The following is a 12,081-nucleotide window of genomic DNA, read 5'->3' as shown; positions in this document are numbered from 1 at the left end:
TAACTACTTGGCACAAACTGGTTGGTTCATGTCGCATCTGCAGCCAATGAGCTTGCTGCTCACAGCATTTAAATGTCTGGTTAGCATTACCTATAGCAGTTTGCAACACACTTTTAGAGTTCCTCCGAAACCCTCCACCTTCCACAGCTCAACCTGTATAGATCTGGTGTAGTTATATATATGCTATTTATGTAGCAGCATTATGTCTTACATACGCACTGAATATCAGCATACGTATGTATGCATCAGCATACAGCATACTTGCTCTTCAGCAGCAGCAGCAATAATAAACAGCAGCAGCAGTATAGCAGATTCTTCATTGTCATATCCATTACCATGCTAAAAATATTCCTGATAGAAATGGTTTTATGTTCACTCATTTGAAGTTAGTAATTTGGTTTTGTGGTGATATTGAGAATTATGAAATCTATAAGGTTTTGGTTTCAGTTTATAACATTTTAGAGCTAGTTACATTTTGTGTGTGTGTGTGTGTGTGTGTGTGTGTGTGTGTAGCTTCTCCAACAATGGTTATAGTAATGATGTAGGGTGTAGAAAGAGTCAGCAGTGATCAGCACCACTTTTACTGTGTTCTTTCTTCTGTAACAGTTCTGCTCAATAAAATCAAAATTACTCATGAACAGGCCCTCTGTAATCATCTAGCTGGTTTAGCACCATTATTTCCCTTACTCCATTCTCGTTTCCAAACCTCCTCTAGTCCTCTGCCCCTCTCATTTGGATAAATATTCACTATTACTATTAAGCTTCAAGTCTATGTAAACTAAAGACACAGGGCAGTAAAAGTAATTTGCGTGGTGGTTAAGATAAAATGTACCGAAGGCATGTGAGGCACAGCAGAGGGGGTGGTTTGTTCAGATCATTTGTTCAGACTGCATCTGGGGTGTTTTTGCTTGAGAAACTTCACAGATGTAACATCACAGAGGGCCATCTTTTATTGGGTTGAACTTTTGGCACAATTATTTGCCACACAAGCAGCCTAATTAAAACTAGTCATCAGTGACTCATCACTTCACCGTCAAACAGTGGAGGGAGGAACGGTCAATAATGTGTAATGGTGATATTATCTGGAAATAATGAATTTCTATTTACACGCCTAAACAACAAACAATCTCATTCTTCTGTGACAGATGCCCATATATTTGATGAAAACGTTAAACTCTCAGACATAAAAATGGGTCTGTGTGCGGTTATATGGTTATCTGAGATCAATGTGCGGTAGAAAGCATTGACCTGGAAGAAAGAAGTTCGAAAAAAAAAAAAAAACCCCACCCAGTCTGTTGTGCTATCAATAGATGTCCTAATTAAGGGCAAACTTCTAAAGCAATTTCTCTCATGACCTGACAAACACATCACTTCATAAAATTTGCTAATTTGATCTGCATGTGCTAGATTAGCTTTGGTATATTTGTTGAATACAGACTTCTCAAAATCCAGGCCATATATACTTGAATACATCTCTTCTATGATAAGGATGTTTTTACTTTCTGAATTTAAATTTTGATATCCTTTGGTGGCATAAAGTCAGAAATGTCAGTGGAACACAGCGGCAGATAAGAAGGGGCAAGGATCCAATTGCAGTAAAGTTTACTTTAGAAAACACATAAACAGAGTAGACCCAAGCATGGGGTGCAGATACAGGAAGTCCGAACAAGGAACATAACATAAATCAAAACAAGGCTGAAGAAATAATTTTTTTTTTTTAAAAACACTCAGGAGATAACAAGGGGCTAACAAGGAACAGGTGAAGGTGATTAATCGTCATGGAAACAAACAAGAGTAACTACAGTATGGCAAGAAACAAGGTTAGCTATGTGAAAAAAATGGAAACAGGAATAAATCACAGGGTAAGACACTACATGCTTCCGAATCAAATACTTCCCTAATTTATAGTATGTGAAAAACGGTATGCCAAAAGAGTAGTAATTCTGAATACATAGTATTCGAAAAACAGTAGACAAAAAAGTACCTGGATGACCTACTACTTCATCCGAGATTCTGAAGTGCGCATTCGATGGACACTTTACTATCCCATGAGGCCGCAGGTGAGGATTTATGAATGGAAGTGAAGCGACACAACTGATATTGGTAGGTCATGTGACAGTAACAACATGGTGGATGTAGTACATCTGAATTTCATTCATACCATATTCATACTATACAGAACATACTTTTTAACAGTCACAAAGTAAATTTAAATTCAAATGTAGTACCTACTCAGACAGTATGCAATTTTGGACGCAGCGACTGAAACAAGGGGAGCAGAAAATACACTTCAAAATAAAAGTCCTACAACACAAAACCAGGGAAACAAGACAGGAATGTAACACAAATCCTCTTAAAAATTGAAGTATGAGCAGTTTTGTTGAAATTTGCTACTGTTAATATTTAAAACACAAATCAAAGTCATGTGGCGCAACCAACATGCAGAAGAAAAAATAAATAAAACAGGAAATGATATCACAGAGAGGACTCCTACAGACCCTCATGACTATTTTAATAAGTATCCTAAAATATCAGATTATTTCAACTTTTTTATGACAAGGCAAGGTTAGTTCAGATTGCAAAATGCTATGGAAGATTGTTTTTGCCACTGAATAAAAAATAAAAAAAGGTAATTGTGACTTTTATCTCACAATTCTGACTTTTTTCTCGCAATTGCAAGTTTACATCTCGCAATTCTGATTTTTTTCTTAGAATTGCGTGATATAAACACAATTGCGAGTTATAGTCAGAACTGTGTGACATAAACTCGCAATTGCGAGACATAAAGTCAGAATTGCGTGATATAAAGTTGCAATTGCGTGGTAATAAAGTCAGACTTGTGAGATATAAACACACAATTGCGAGTTATTAAGTCTTTTTTTCTCAGAATTGTGTTTATATCACATTTCTGACATTATAACACGCAATTGCGACTTTATATCACACAATTCTGACTATATAACTTGCAATTCTGACTGTATGACTCACAATTGTGAGTTATGAAGTCAGAATTGCAAGAAAAAACTCAGAACTGTCAGAACTGTCAGAAAGTCAGAACTGCGAGTTGCAAATGTAACTATTTCTCACAATTGTGAGTTTATAACTCACAATTCTGACTTTATTTCTTGCAATTGTGAGTTTATATCTCGAAATTCTGACAATATAACTCACAGTTGTGAGTTTATATTTCACAGTTTTTAGAAAAGATGTCAGAATTGCGAGACGTAAACTTGCAATTGTGAGAAAAAAGTCAGAATTGTGAGATAAAAATTCGCAATTATCTTTTTTTTATTTTTTATTCAGTGACGGAAACAAGCTTCCATAAAATGTTGCATGGGCTGTCTCTCTAAAACAAATAAATAAATAAACAGAATGACATTATCTGTATGAATTAATAATTTATGATGTTTGTCAAAGATACTTATTTGTATAAAATAAATAAAAATAAATGTGTACAAAAATAATAATGTTTTTTTTTTTTTTTTTTTTAAATATATATATAAAGATGTGTACTCTCACATGTGTTCAAGCTGTAAGGAATTTTTTTTTTTTTTTTAATTGACAGTTGGACCACTTGACATTTGCAGAATCATTCAAATGAAACCTTTCTTGAAAATGGTATAAAAGTTTTTTTTTTTTTTTTCAAATCAAATGTAAACAACAAGAAGAGTACATTTCTAAGAACATTTCAATTATTTATCGTGAACCAAAATACTGTATTCATAACAGTGTGTATGATAGTGTCTCCTTTTTTTTAGTTAAATAAAACCGGATTCTGATCTGTCTGAGACTGCACTTCTATATACATTGCAGCCAGGGGACTGAGTGATTCTGTGGCCTAAATATTGAGTTTTTCCCAGCCACTAATGCAGACGGTGGGCAGTGATTGGGGCTAAATGCTTTAAAAACTGGGTTTCGTGCTCATTAATTGTCTAGGCATCAGATCCTGTGGACATTTCCTACCTTCTGCTTAGACTAACAGGAGTTTCATGGGGTGATGGATCCTGCGTGCAACATGTACAACCAGCTCCAGTTAAGGAGAAGATCATGCAGCTCCACGACCTCCTCCAACTCGTCCACCTCGCCTCAGACCTTTTATTCGTCTCGAGGATGTGTAGGTTGGTATCTTGCAGCCGGACACACCAGCTGGAAGTCATGCAGCCTCACCTCCAGTCCCAGTGGAAGGAGCACCAGCACCAGCAGCAGTCCACGGGCCTCTAGCTGGGATAGTATGAGCTCAGAGGCAACCACCTGCCTAAAGCTCAACACCAACAGATGCCATGAAGCAGAGCAGCGTTGTGACCAACCAAGAGGCCGTAGCCCCCTTAGAGAACTCAGGTCCAAAGCAGGGAACTGCCAGCAGGGGGCAGTATTGACCATTGGGGAGGAAGGGAAAGGCTCCAGTAGGGGTGTCAACGTGACCTCTGGTCCGGCCCTGTCACATCTAGCTGTGTTACAGCATCAACTGGAGCTAAAAATCGAAGCCAAATTGAGGTTCTCGCAGTTCTTGGATGAAGTGAGCAGCCGAGTCCTTTGCCCTACCAACCCGTTCGTGTTGTCCAGGCAAACGGAGTCCTCTAGGTCTAGCTCTTCCATCTCCAGTCACAGTAATAGCAAGTCCAGGACTCCAGACCCCCAACAGCAGCCAGAGGACGTGGATTTTTCTCAAAGCCCAGGTCAGGTGCAGAACATCCAATCAGTGGACGGGATGCAGGAAGAACAGGGTGCACCAGAGACTATAGGAAAAGCCTACCTCGAGACGGACATCGACTGTGTGCGAAGGGAGGATGAGATAAAGGAAGTTAAGACCAAGAAAGAGACGGCCATTACATTTGAGAGCAATGAGAGAAGGGAAGTTAAGACTCCTCCAGAATGTCATCCAAACCCCATCCAGAGAATCAGACCCTCAAGCCCGCTACTCTATAGAGAGGAAACCCTCTCTAGAAACCCCTACCGATCTGTTTCCCTTCCTAGGGACATCAATATGGTAAGTTATTCCTGTCCATTTTTTTTTTTTTTTTTCAGTTAAATTTTTCAAATGCATTTTGATCAATACATTCATATAGGAAAAGTTATGGAATCACAACTCTCATCCCTTTATAATATATCACTTGTTTCTCCTTGACAGCAAATAAATTTCTAGAATTTTATTTCTCCTTCAAAATTTTGGTAAAAATATCTAAGTTGATTCACAAATAAAACAATGAAGTCCATAAGGTCTCCTGAGAAGAGCCTCTGGGCAAGGAAACTTTCCTTTAGGTAATGCTGCCATCCAAAAAAAAAAAAAAAAAGGATTTTAACAACTATCTCAGCAGATTTTTGGAGATATATAAAGGCCTGGCTGTGTAGGATGCGTTATCATACAAACCGTAGCAGTAGTAAACAATGCAGTCTGTCCCTGACTCATATCAGAATCACATTGCGATTGAATCAAGCTTTTAGTCAAGCTGAGCTCTGAAAGGATAAGAGTGCCAGAACTCACACAGAATTGAGCCATGGCACTTTACTGTCCATATTAAACTAAAACACAGTGTGTGAGCTAATAGTCTGTTCCTCTGCATGTGAGCTAATAGTCGATAGTCTTATATTAAAGAAATAGAAGAGATGCAGGATTTGTCCAGTTCTGTTCTTTCTGTTTTCAGCAGAAGAAACAGTATGTGTGAAGGATAATCAGATCAATAACTAATCTGGAACTAAGGGAGACGGGTTTCTCATTAGCTTGTGGATCACTTACTGTATCTGCCAACTAATTGGATCGATGTAGCTTTACATAACTGTAGTGTAGATAAACGTGTGCGGTTATGTCATGTTATGCTGACTTGGTGTGATCGTACACTTTTTAAGCACAATTATTTATTAGGCTTCATTATTCCATATGTGCTAGCTGAACCTGTTAACTTTTAAGTGTTTTAAACATGTTTACCTGTCCAATTCACAAAGCATTAATTTGTAGAACACACACAAAAAAAATCGTTGCCTTAATTTATTATCTTATTAAAATGCAGTCTTTGCCGTCACCTTAGCAACTGCTTGAAAAAAGGTGGGCGGTGAGGGGGCAGAGAGACAAGTCTGTGTGTGCCTGAGAAGAGAAAGAGAGAGAGAGAGAGAGAGAGAGAGAAAGAGAGAGAGAGAGAGAGAGAGAGAGAGAGAGAGAGAGAGAGAGAGTGCCTGTCAAATGAAACTTGCAGTGCTCCCTTGCCATTTGTTGGAAAGTGAGATTTCCAGTCGTAGCCAGAAACAACCTTCATTTGAAAGAAGAGGCTGATCTTTATATTAGGAGATTGAGTCAGTTTCCTGGTTTAATAAACACTGCAGATAATAAGTCAACCTTCACGTCATCAACTACAGTAGTACCAAATTTGCATATAAACGTGTAGTTCCTCAGAACTACAAAGAAAAACAAATTTGGAAAATTGCTATAATTGAAGAAACACCCACCTGCATCATGTTTATTCATTCATACAAACTGGACGAAAACTACAGTTTCATCTTCATTGTCAGCTTTATTATTATGTTAAGCTTGTGTTGCTTTTTATTCTGTTTTGCCCTGAAAACTTTATTTCTTAATTTAGTAGTACAGCACAAGTAGCCAGATGGTTTGCTTTGAATAACTTTACCCATTGATATGAAAAAAAAGCAGGCACATGTTCTGACATTTTTTTTGTAAGAAATATATAAATTGCAAAAATTATACTATATATTATATTAGAGCAGATGTGTAACATTTTCAAAGTGGACAATCTATGGCCCATTCATGGTATTTATAGTCCAGGTGATTAGCTAAATAATATTTCTGATTCTTAGGACCCTATCATACACCCGGCACAGTTTTTTTTTTTTTTTTTTTTGCTAGTTTCAGCCCAACGCAGTTATCATTTTCACATCCAGCGCCCACATTGTTTAAATAGCAAATGCACTTGCACCCATGGGCATGCTGGTCGGAAAAACGAGGTGTGTTCAGGCTCATTGTTGGCGTGTTGCTATTTTGAGGCAACTGAAAACGACTGCGCCACTGACCAACAAAAACCTAATCTAAAGTCAATGGCGCAGTATTTTTTTGTTATTTAAAGGGCGCGTCAGTAATATGCGTCTATAGGCGGGTGCACAGAGCACGTACATTCGGCTTGTTACACACACAGAGACGCAGCAGCACATCCCAAATATTAAAAATAAAAGGATTACAATGTAAAAGATTATTATTGTCTACATAAAGATAAAAATGCCAACATGTCACAATGGATAGTCATCGCATGTATCAGAATTACCTATTTGCAGTAATGAAATGACGAATGAAATTGGCTAATTATTTGACCAATCGTGGCAATACACACGTAGGCTATTGGTTGAGGGTGTCTATATTCGCTATGTAAATAGCAATCTGCCACAGTGCAAGCACAACTGGCTTTTATAGGGAATGGGAGATGAGACTCAGATTGGTTTATTGCACGTTATGCCCAAAACACACCCATGACACACCCCAGACTAGGTACAACCCTTTTTGGACCATGCTCCTGGCGCGCCGACTATTTTTTCCATCGTTAAACTAGCAAAAGTGGATTCGGACATGCCCTAAGTGCATCTGCGCCATGCGCTTCAGACCTTAGATCGCTAAAATAGGGCACTTAGTGTTAAAGGTGCATTATGTAATATTAACAGCTAGTGGCTGAATTGGGTACTGCAGTCCAAATTCTAAATATTGGAGAGAGCTGTTTCCCCGCCCCTTCCTCCTCAGACAGGATGCTCACACTGGTTGCCAGATTGAGGACACGCAACAGGAGCGAGCACAATCGATAATGGAAGGAGAAGAGACTTACACACTTGTAAGTTGATGAGTTGATTTATCCGCGTTTTAATATGCTCCCGTTCATAGAGCTTTTTAGATGGATGCCAAGGCTTTTTAGGTCGAGTAGAATCTGCGATCTCGGACCCAGTTTGTTCGCTGGCTTCCATGGCTGCAATGTGCTGTGTTTTCTGCCAACTGGCAACCTGGGGTGTCGAAATACTGTTGGGTAATTTGGCAGTGGCCGGGATCACAGAGACCAAAACAAAAACAGACATTCCGACACGGAACTCACATTTTCAAACTGGTGGTAGCATTATTTTTCAGATAAACAAGTATACAAACTTGGTATCTGCACAGTGAATTTGGTATCCTAAATATCTGCAAACATATTATGGTATTTTTATGCTTTAGTACAGTCAAAAAATTACATGCAGTACCTTTGAAGAGGCAAAGATGACAAAGATCTTCCGGGGCTGCCTGCATCAGCCGAGCGTCTGTCTTTGAGATGAATGGGAATCCTGGGAATATTTTTACATGTCTTGTTTGGTGCTACAAGTGGTATGGGAGATATTGACAGTGTATGCAACACAAAAAAAGATCTTATTAAATACTTAGCATAATATAAACATAGCATATTGGTTTTATAATTTTTTTTTTTTTTTTTTTAGATTTGCCTGCACAGTATTAAACTAACTTGAATGTCTTATATTACGCTGGATCATATACTTCCTGTCTGGTGTTGAATTAATAGGGCTGCTGGAACGGTCCTTGGTCACTGCTGCACACTAAATCTGAATGAGAATGTGAATTCCTCTGACATAATCTCACTCTTGCATTATTCATGGGGCGGCAGAGAGACAGACCGAGCGAGAGAGAAAGCTGTAGCACGCAGTGGATGTGAGAACCGGAGAGCCTCCCCTTCCCTCCCTCAGGTTCTTTCATCAACAGATGAGCCCACCTGTTTCCCTCCTAAACCTCACTCTTCCTCTCACACTATTTTTCTCACCCTCTCACTCTCTCTGGTCTGCTGTCTGTCCTCACATCCTTTGGATCTTCGTGAAGCTTATGAGTGAGTTTCTCTCAGGGAGGTGGAAGGAGAGGGGGCTGTATGCATGATGTTGTGTATCTGCATTCTGGCTGCAACTGTGCTTTCCATTCGCACTTAATCTGTCAAGATTTCTCCCCTCCTCGCACATGAGATCGGTGCAGAAGTATACTGGCACTGTTGGGTAGAGAGAGAGTGAGAGAAAAGGGAGAGACAGAAGGAGAGAGAGAGCGAGCGAGAGAGGGAGAGAGAGGCTGTATGTGCCTCAGACTGCGCAGTGATGCCTTGGCAGCTTCGGGAAGCAGGCGCACGTTCGTTTCAGTAATCTCCTCTTATTTCTTCTTCCAGGCTTCGGAAGAGGAGATGCAGACCATAAGGTAAGCGACTTCACCTTTCTGTCGTTTTCTATTCCTCTACCCCTCGCTTTCTTTTCCTTCCATCACTGCCGCTCTTTAAATGCCTGTTAAAGCAGTTTAAACCAGGACTGCAGCAGGAATTCACCCGCGCAATGATGTAGGAAGCAGGATTAGCCCGCGTTCTCCACCAAAAAATAGGGGTTTATCTAGTTGAAAAAGCTCCAGCTTCTTTTGGAAGCTCAGTTGTTTTGGCTGGTATTCTGTCACAGACCACATCCAGTTGACTATGTACATTTGCATTTCAGAATGTGCATGTTTCTTTTCCCTCTTTCCCAAGCAAATACATTTAACAGAGAAGACCTGTAGAGAGGTACAAGGCACATAATGGCCATTCCCAAACTGAACTGCACCTTTCCATTGGCTGGAGAATATTCAAGCTGTGCATGTGCTGTCATCAGATCGCTGTTCCCTAAGGCAACATCAGAGATGAGGCTCGGGAAATTATTTATGAGCATGCTAGGTGTTCATTGCTGCTGCTGTATATTATAGTATAGAAGTCATGTGGGGGGGAAAAGGGATGACTCAAGCTCTGTGGAGGAGGCTGGACGGATTTATTGGGGGTTCCCCCTCCTTCGCATGAATTATTAATAAATTACAGGGCGAAACAGAAATGTTTTGAGTCATGCTGATGGATTTCAGCTTACTTGTCTTCGTGTTGCTAAGAGAAATGAAAAACTGCAAAGTAAATGTACGTGTAAGGTCTCAGCATCAATGATGAAGAGTCCTTGTCACAGTGGATCACTACGCTCGGCAGAGAAGACGTTGCTTTGCAGAAGAGTAGTCCAACATTCATTGTCTACACATTTTAAACATGCATATTCGATCATTTTACAAATTAAATTTACTGCAATGAATACATTAAAATGCAATCAAACATAGAAGAGATGGAAGAAGAACATTAGTAGACTCAATCATCCATGTGGAATCACAGTAAGGGATGCAGTTCTCATGTACTTTGTGTAGAGTCTAGTCCAATGCTGGGCAACTCTCCCTCGAGTTCCACTTTCCTGCAGAGTTTAGATTCAACCATGATCAAGCTCACCTGCCTGTAGGTTTCTAGTATTCCTGGAAAAACTGATTAGCTTGTTCAGGTGTATTTGATTAGGGTTTGAACTAAACTACGCAGGACAGTGGATCTTTAGGGCCAGAGTTGCCCACCCCTCTAGTACAGTGCTTCCCATCCCTGATCTGGGACTTGGAGTGTCCCCAACACTACACATTTTGGATGGCTCTATTATCTGACATACCCATCTGAGGTCTTTACTAACGAACTGATGAGTTAAATGAGGTGTGTTTGATTAGGGAGACATCTAGGAGCACGTTTACACGACAATGATGTACTAAAAACTGAAAAGTTTTTCCTTTGCATTTTTCACGTACAGACGAAAACGATCCCCGTTCACATGGATCCACGAAAACTATTAAAAATGCTGTATTATGTTGCCAGGCCTTAGCGATATCACTTTGTAAAGAAACACTGCATGCCTATAGACTGAACACGTAATACGCATGCACCCTTTTCACATAATTTGCATTTTCGTAGTGTACACAGAGACGATAACAGTATCCTTTTTTAAAAAACTTGAACTTTGAAACCCTTTTTCAAAAGTCTGCATTTTCAGGCCCCCCAAAACGCCGTTGTTGTGTAAATAAACAGCCAAAACGCACAACATTTTTTCAGCTTTTAGTCGAAAAGCTGTTTTTGTGTAAACGACCCCAAAAATGTGCAGTGCTGGGAATACTCCAGGACCAAGGTTGGGAACCACTGTTCTAGTATATGCAATGTTCTAAGTTAACAGTGCACCAAATTATAATCTGTCAATTTAGATCCTGCCTGAGCTGGTTTGAATAATTAACAATTAATTTGAATTGATTAGGTATGAAGCGATTGTTGGATAACTTTTTTTAATTGCTTTTTAGTTGAAGTTGCTGCATTGTGTGGAATAAGCATATGCAAAGCATGCTAAGGTCTGAATTTTTAGGTCAGCAATGATTCTGCAAAGGTGATACATGAGGGGTGGTGGACAGAATATGCAAACATAAGGTGAAACACCAATTATCATCCCAATTTATTGAAAACGGCCAGTGTGGTCTTGACCCCTCAGTGCAGCAAATCTGATGTAACTCACTGAAATCGCTCCTTCTTGGTCCTTTGCTCTTCTTTTACACAGTAAAAAAGGACTTGAGATCCATTCATATATATTTCTGATATTACAGAAACAGGAAGTAGCATATATATATATATATATATATATATATATATATATATATAAATTAGAATAGGTTAGATAAAGTACAACAAACACTACCAGGATATATAAATAATTAACAATTTAAATATATCATGGCTTTTTTTAATATATTACTATATATTACATTAATGAGAATTAGGGGGAATGTGTGCACATTGCAAAAAAAATTTTGGGATAAAATATGATTCAGACATATTGTAGTGAGATATATCTGTAAAATGGATGCATGCATGGTTAGCCATTTCAAAACATGTTAATATTGTTTTGTAATACAATTTGTATAGAACTATATAATATTACAAGGATGTGTATGAGACTATTGGAGTTAATTACAATATCTTAAGTTAACCAATACAGTCTAACAGAAATTTGCTTAATATAATTTGAAAAATATGTGATTTTGTAAATGACAAGGGTTTTTGAAACGTATGATTATTTTGCAAATTTTTGAATGTCATCAATATAGTATTAAAAATGACTTCTGATCATACAGAAGCACAATTTGTCTACAAGACTGTCCAAAACTGTTACATATGATCATTCTGTTGGTTTCAGTTGTTTTTTTGTGTATTTACTCCATCAGTT

General features: G+C 38.7%; 1 protein-coding gene across 4 annotated transcripts in view; it reads left to right on the top strand.

The window, feature by feature from the left end:
- The first annotated feature begins 4,693 nt into the window (after positions 1 to 4,693).
- Positions 4,694 to 12,081, top strand: part of si:dkey-174m14.3 (uncharacterized protein LOC563117 homolog) — a 32,045-nt gene continuing 24,657 nt past the window's right edge. For 2 of the 4 annotated variants that reach the window (XM_051873989.1, XM_051873991.1), the window contains exon 1: positions 8,872 to 9,205. Coding sequence is in view for 1 of the 4 variants with exons in the window: in XM_051873992.1 (XP_051729952.1) it covers positions 4,709 to 4,987; positions 9,177 to 9,205 (308 nt within the window). In the remaining 3 variants the exon portion in view is untranslated. The other 2 variants (XM_051873992.1, XM_051873990.1) reach the window with 2 other exon arrangements.

Source organism: Ctenopharyngodon idella, chromosome 20 (assembly GCF_019924925.1).
Source record: "Ctenopharyngodon idella isolate HZGC_01 chromosome 20, HZGC01, whole genome shotgun sequence".
Taxonomy (NCBI): domain Eukaryota; kingdom Metazoa; phylum Chordata; class Actinopteri; order Cypriniformes; family Xenocyprididae; genus Ctenopharyngodon; species Ctenopharyngodon idella.
Note: the sequence above shows the minus strand (reverse complement) of the source record. Positions and strands in the feature narration are given on the sequence as shown.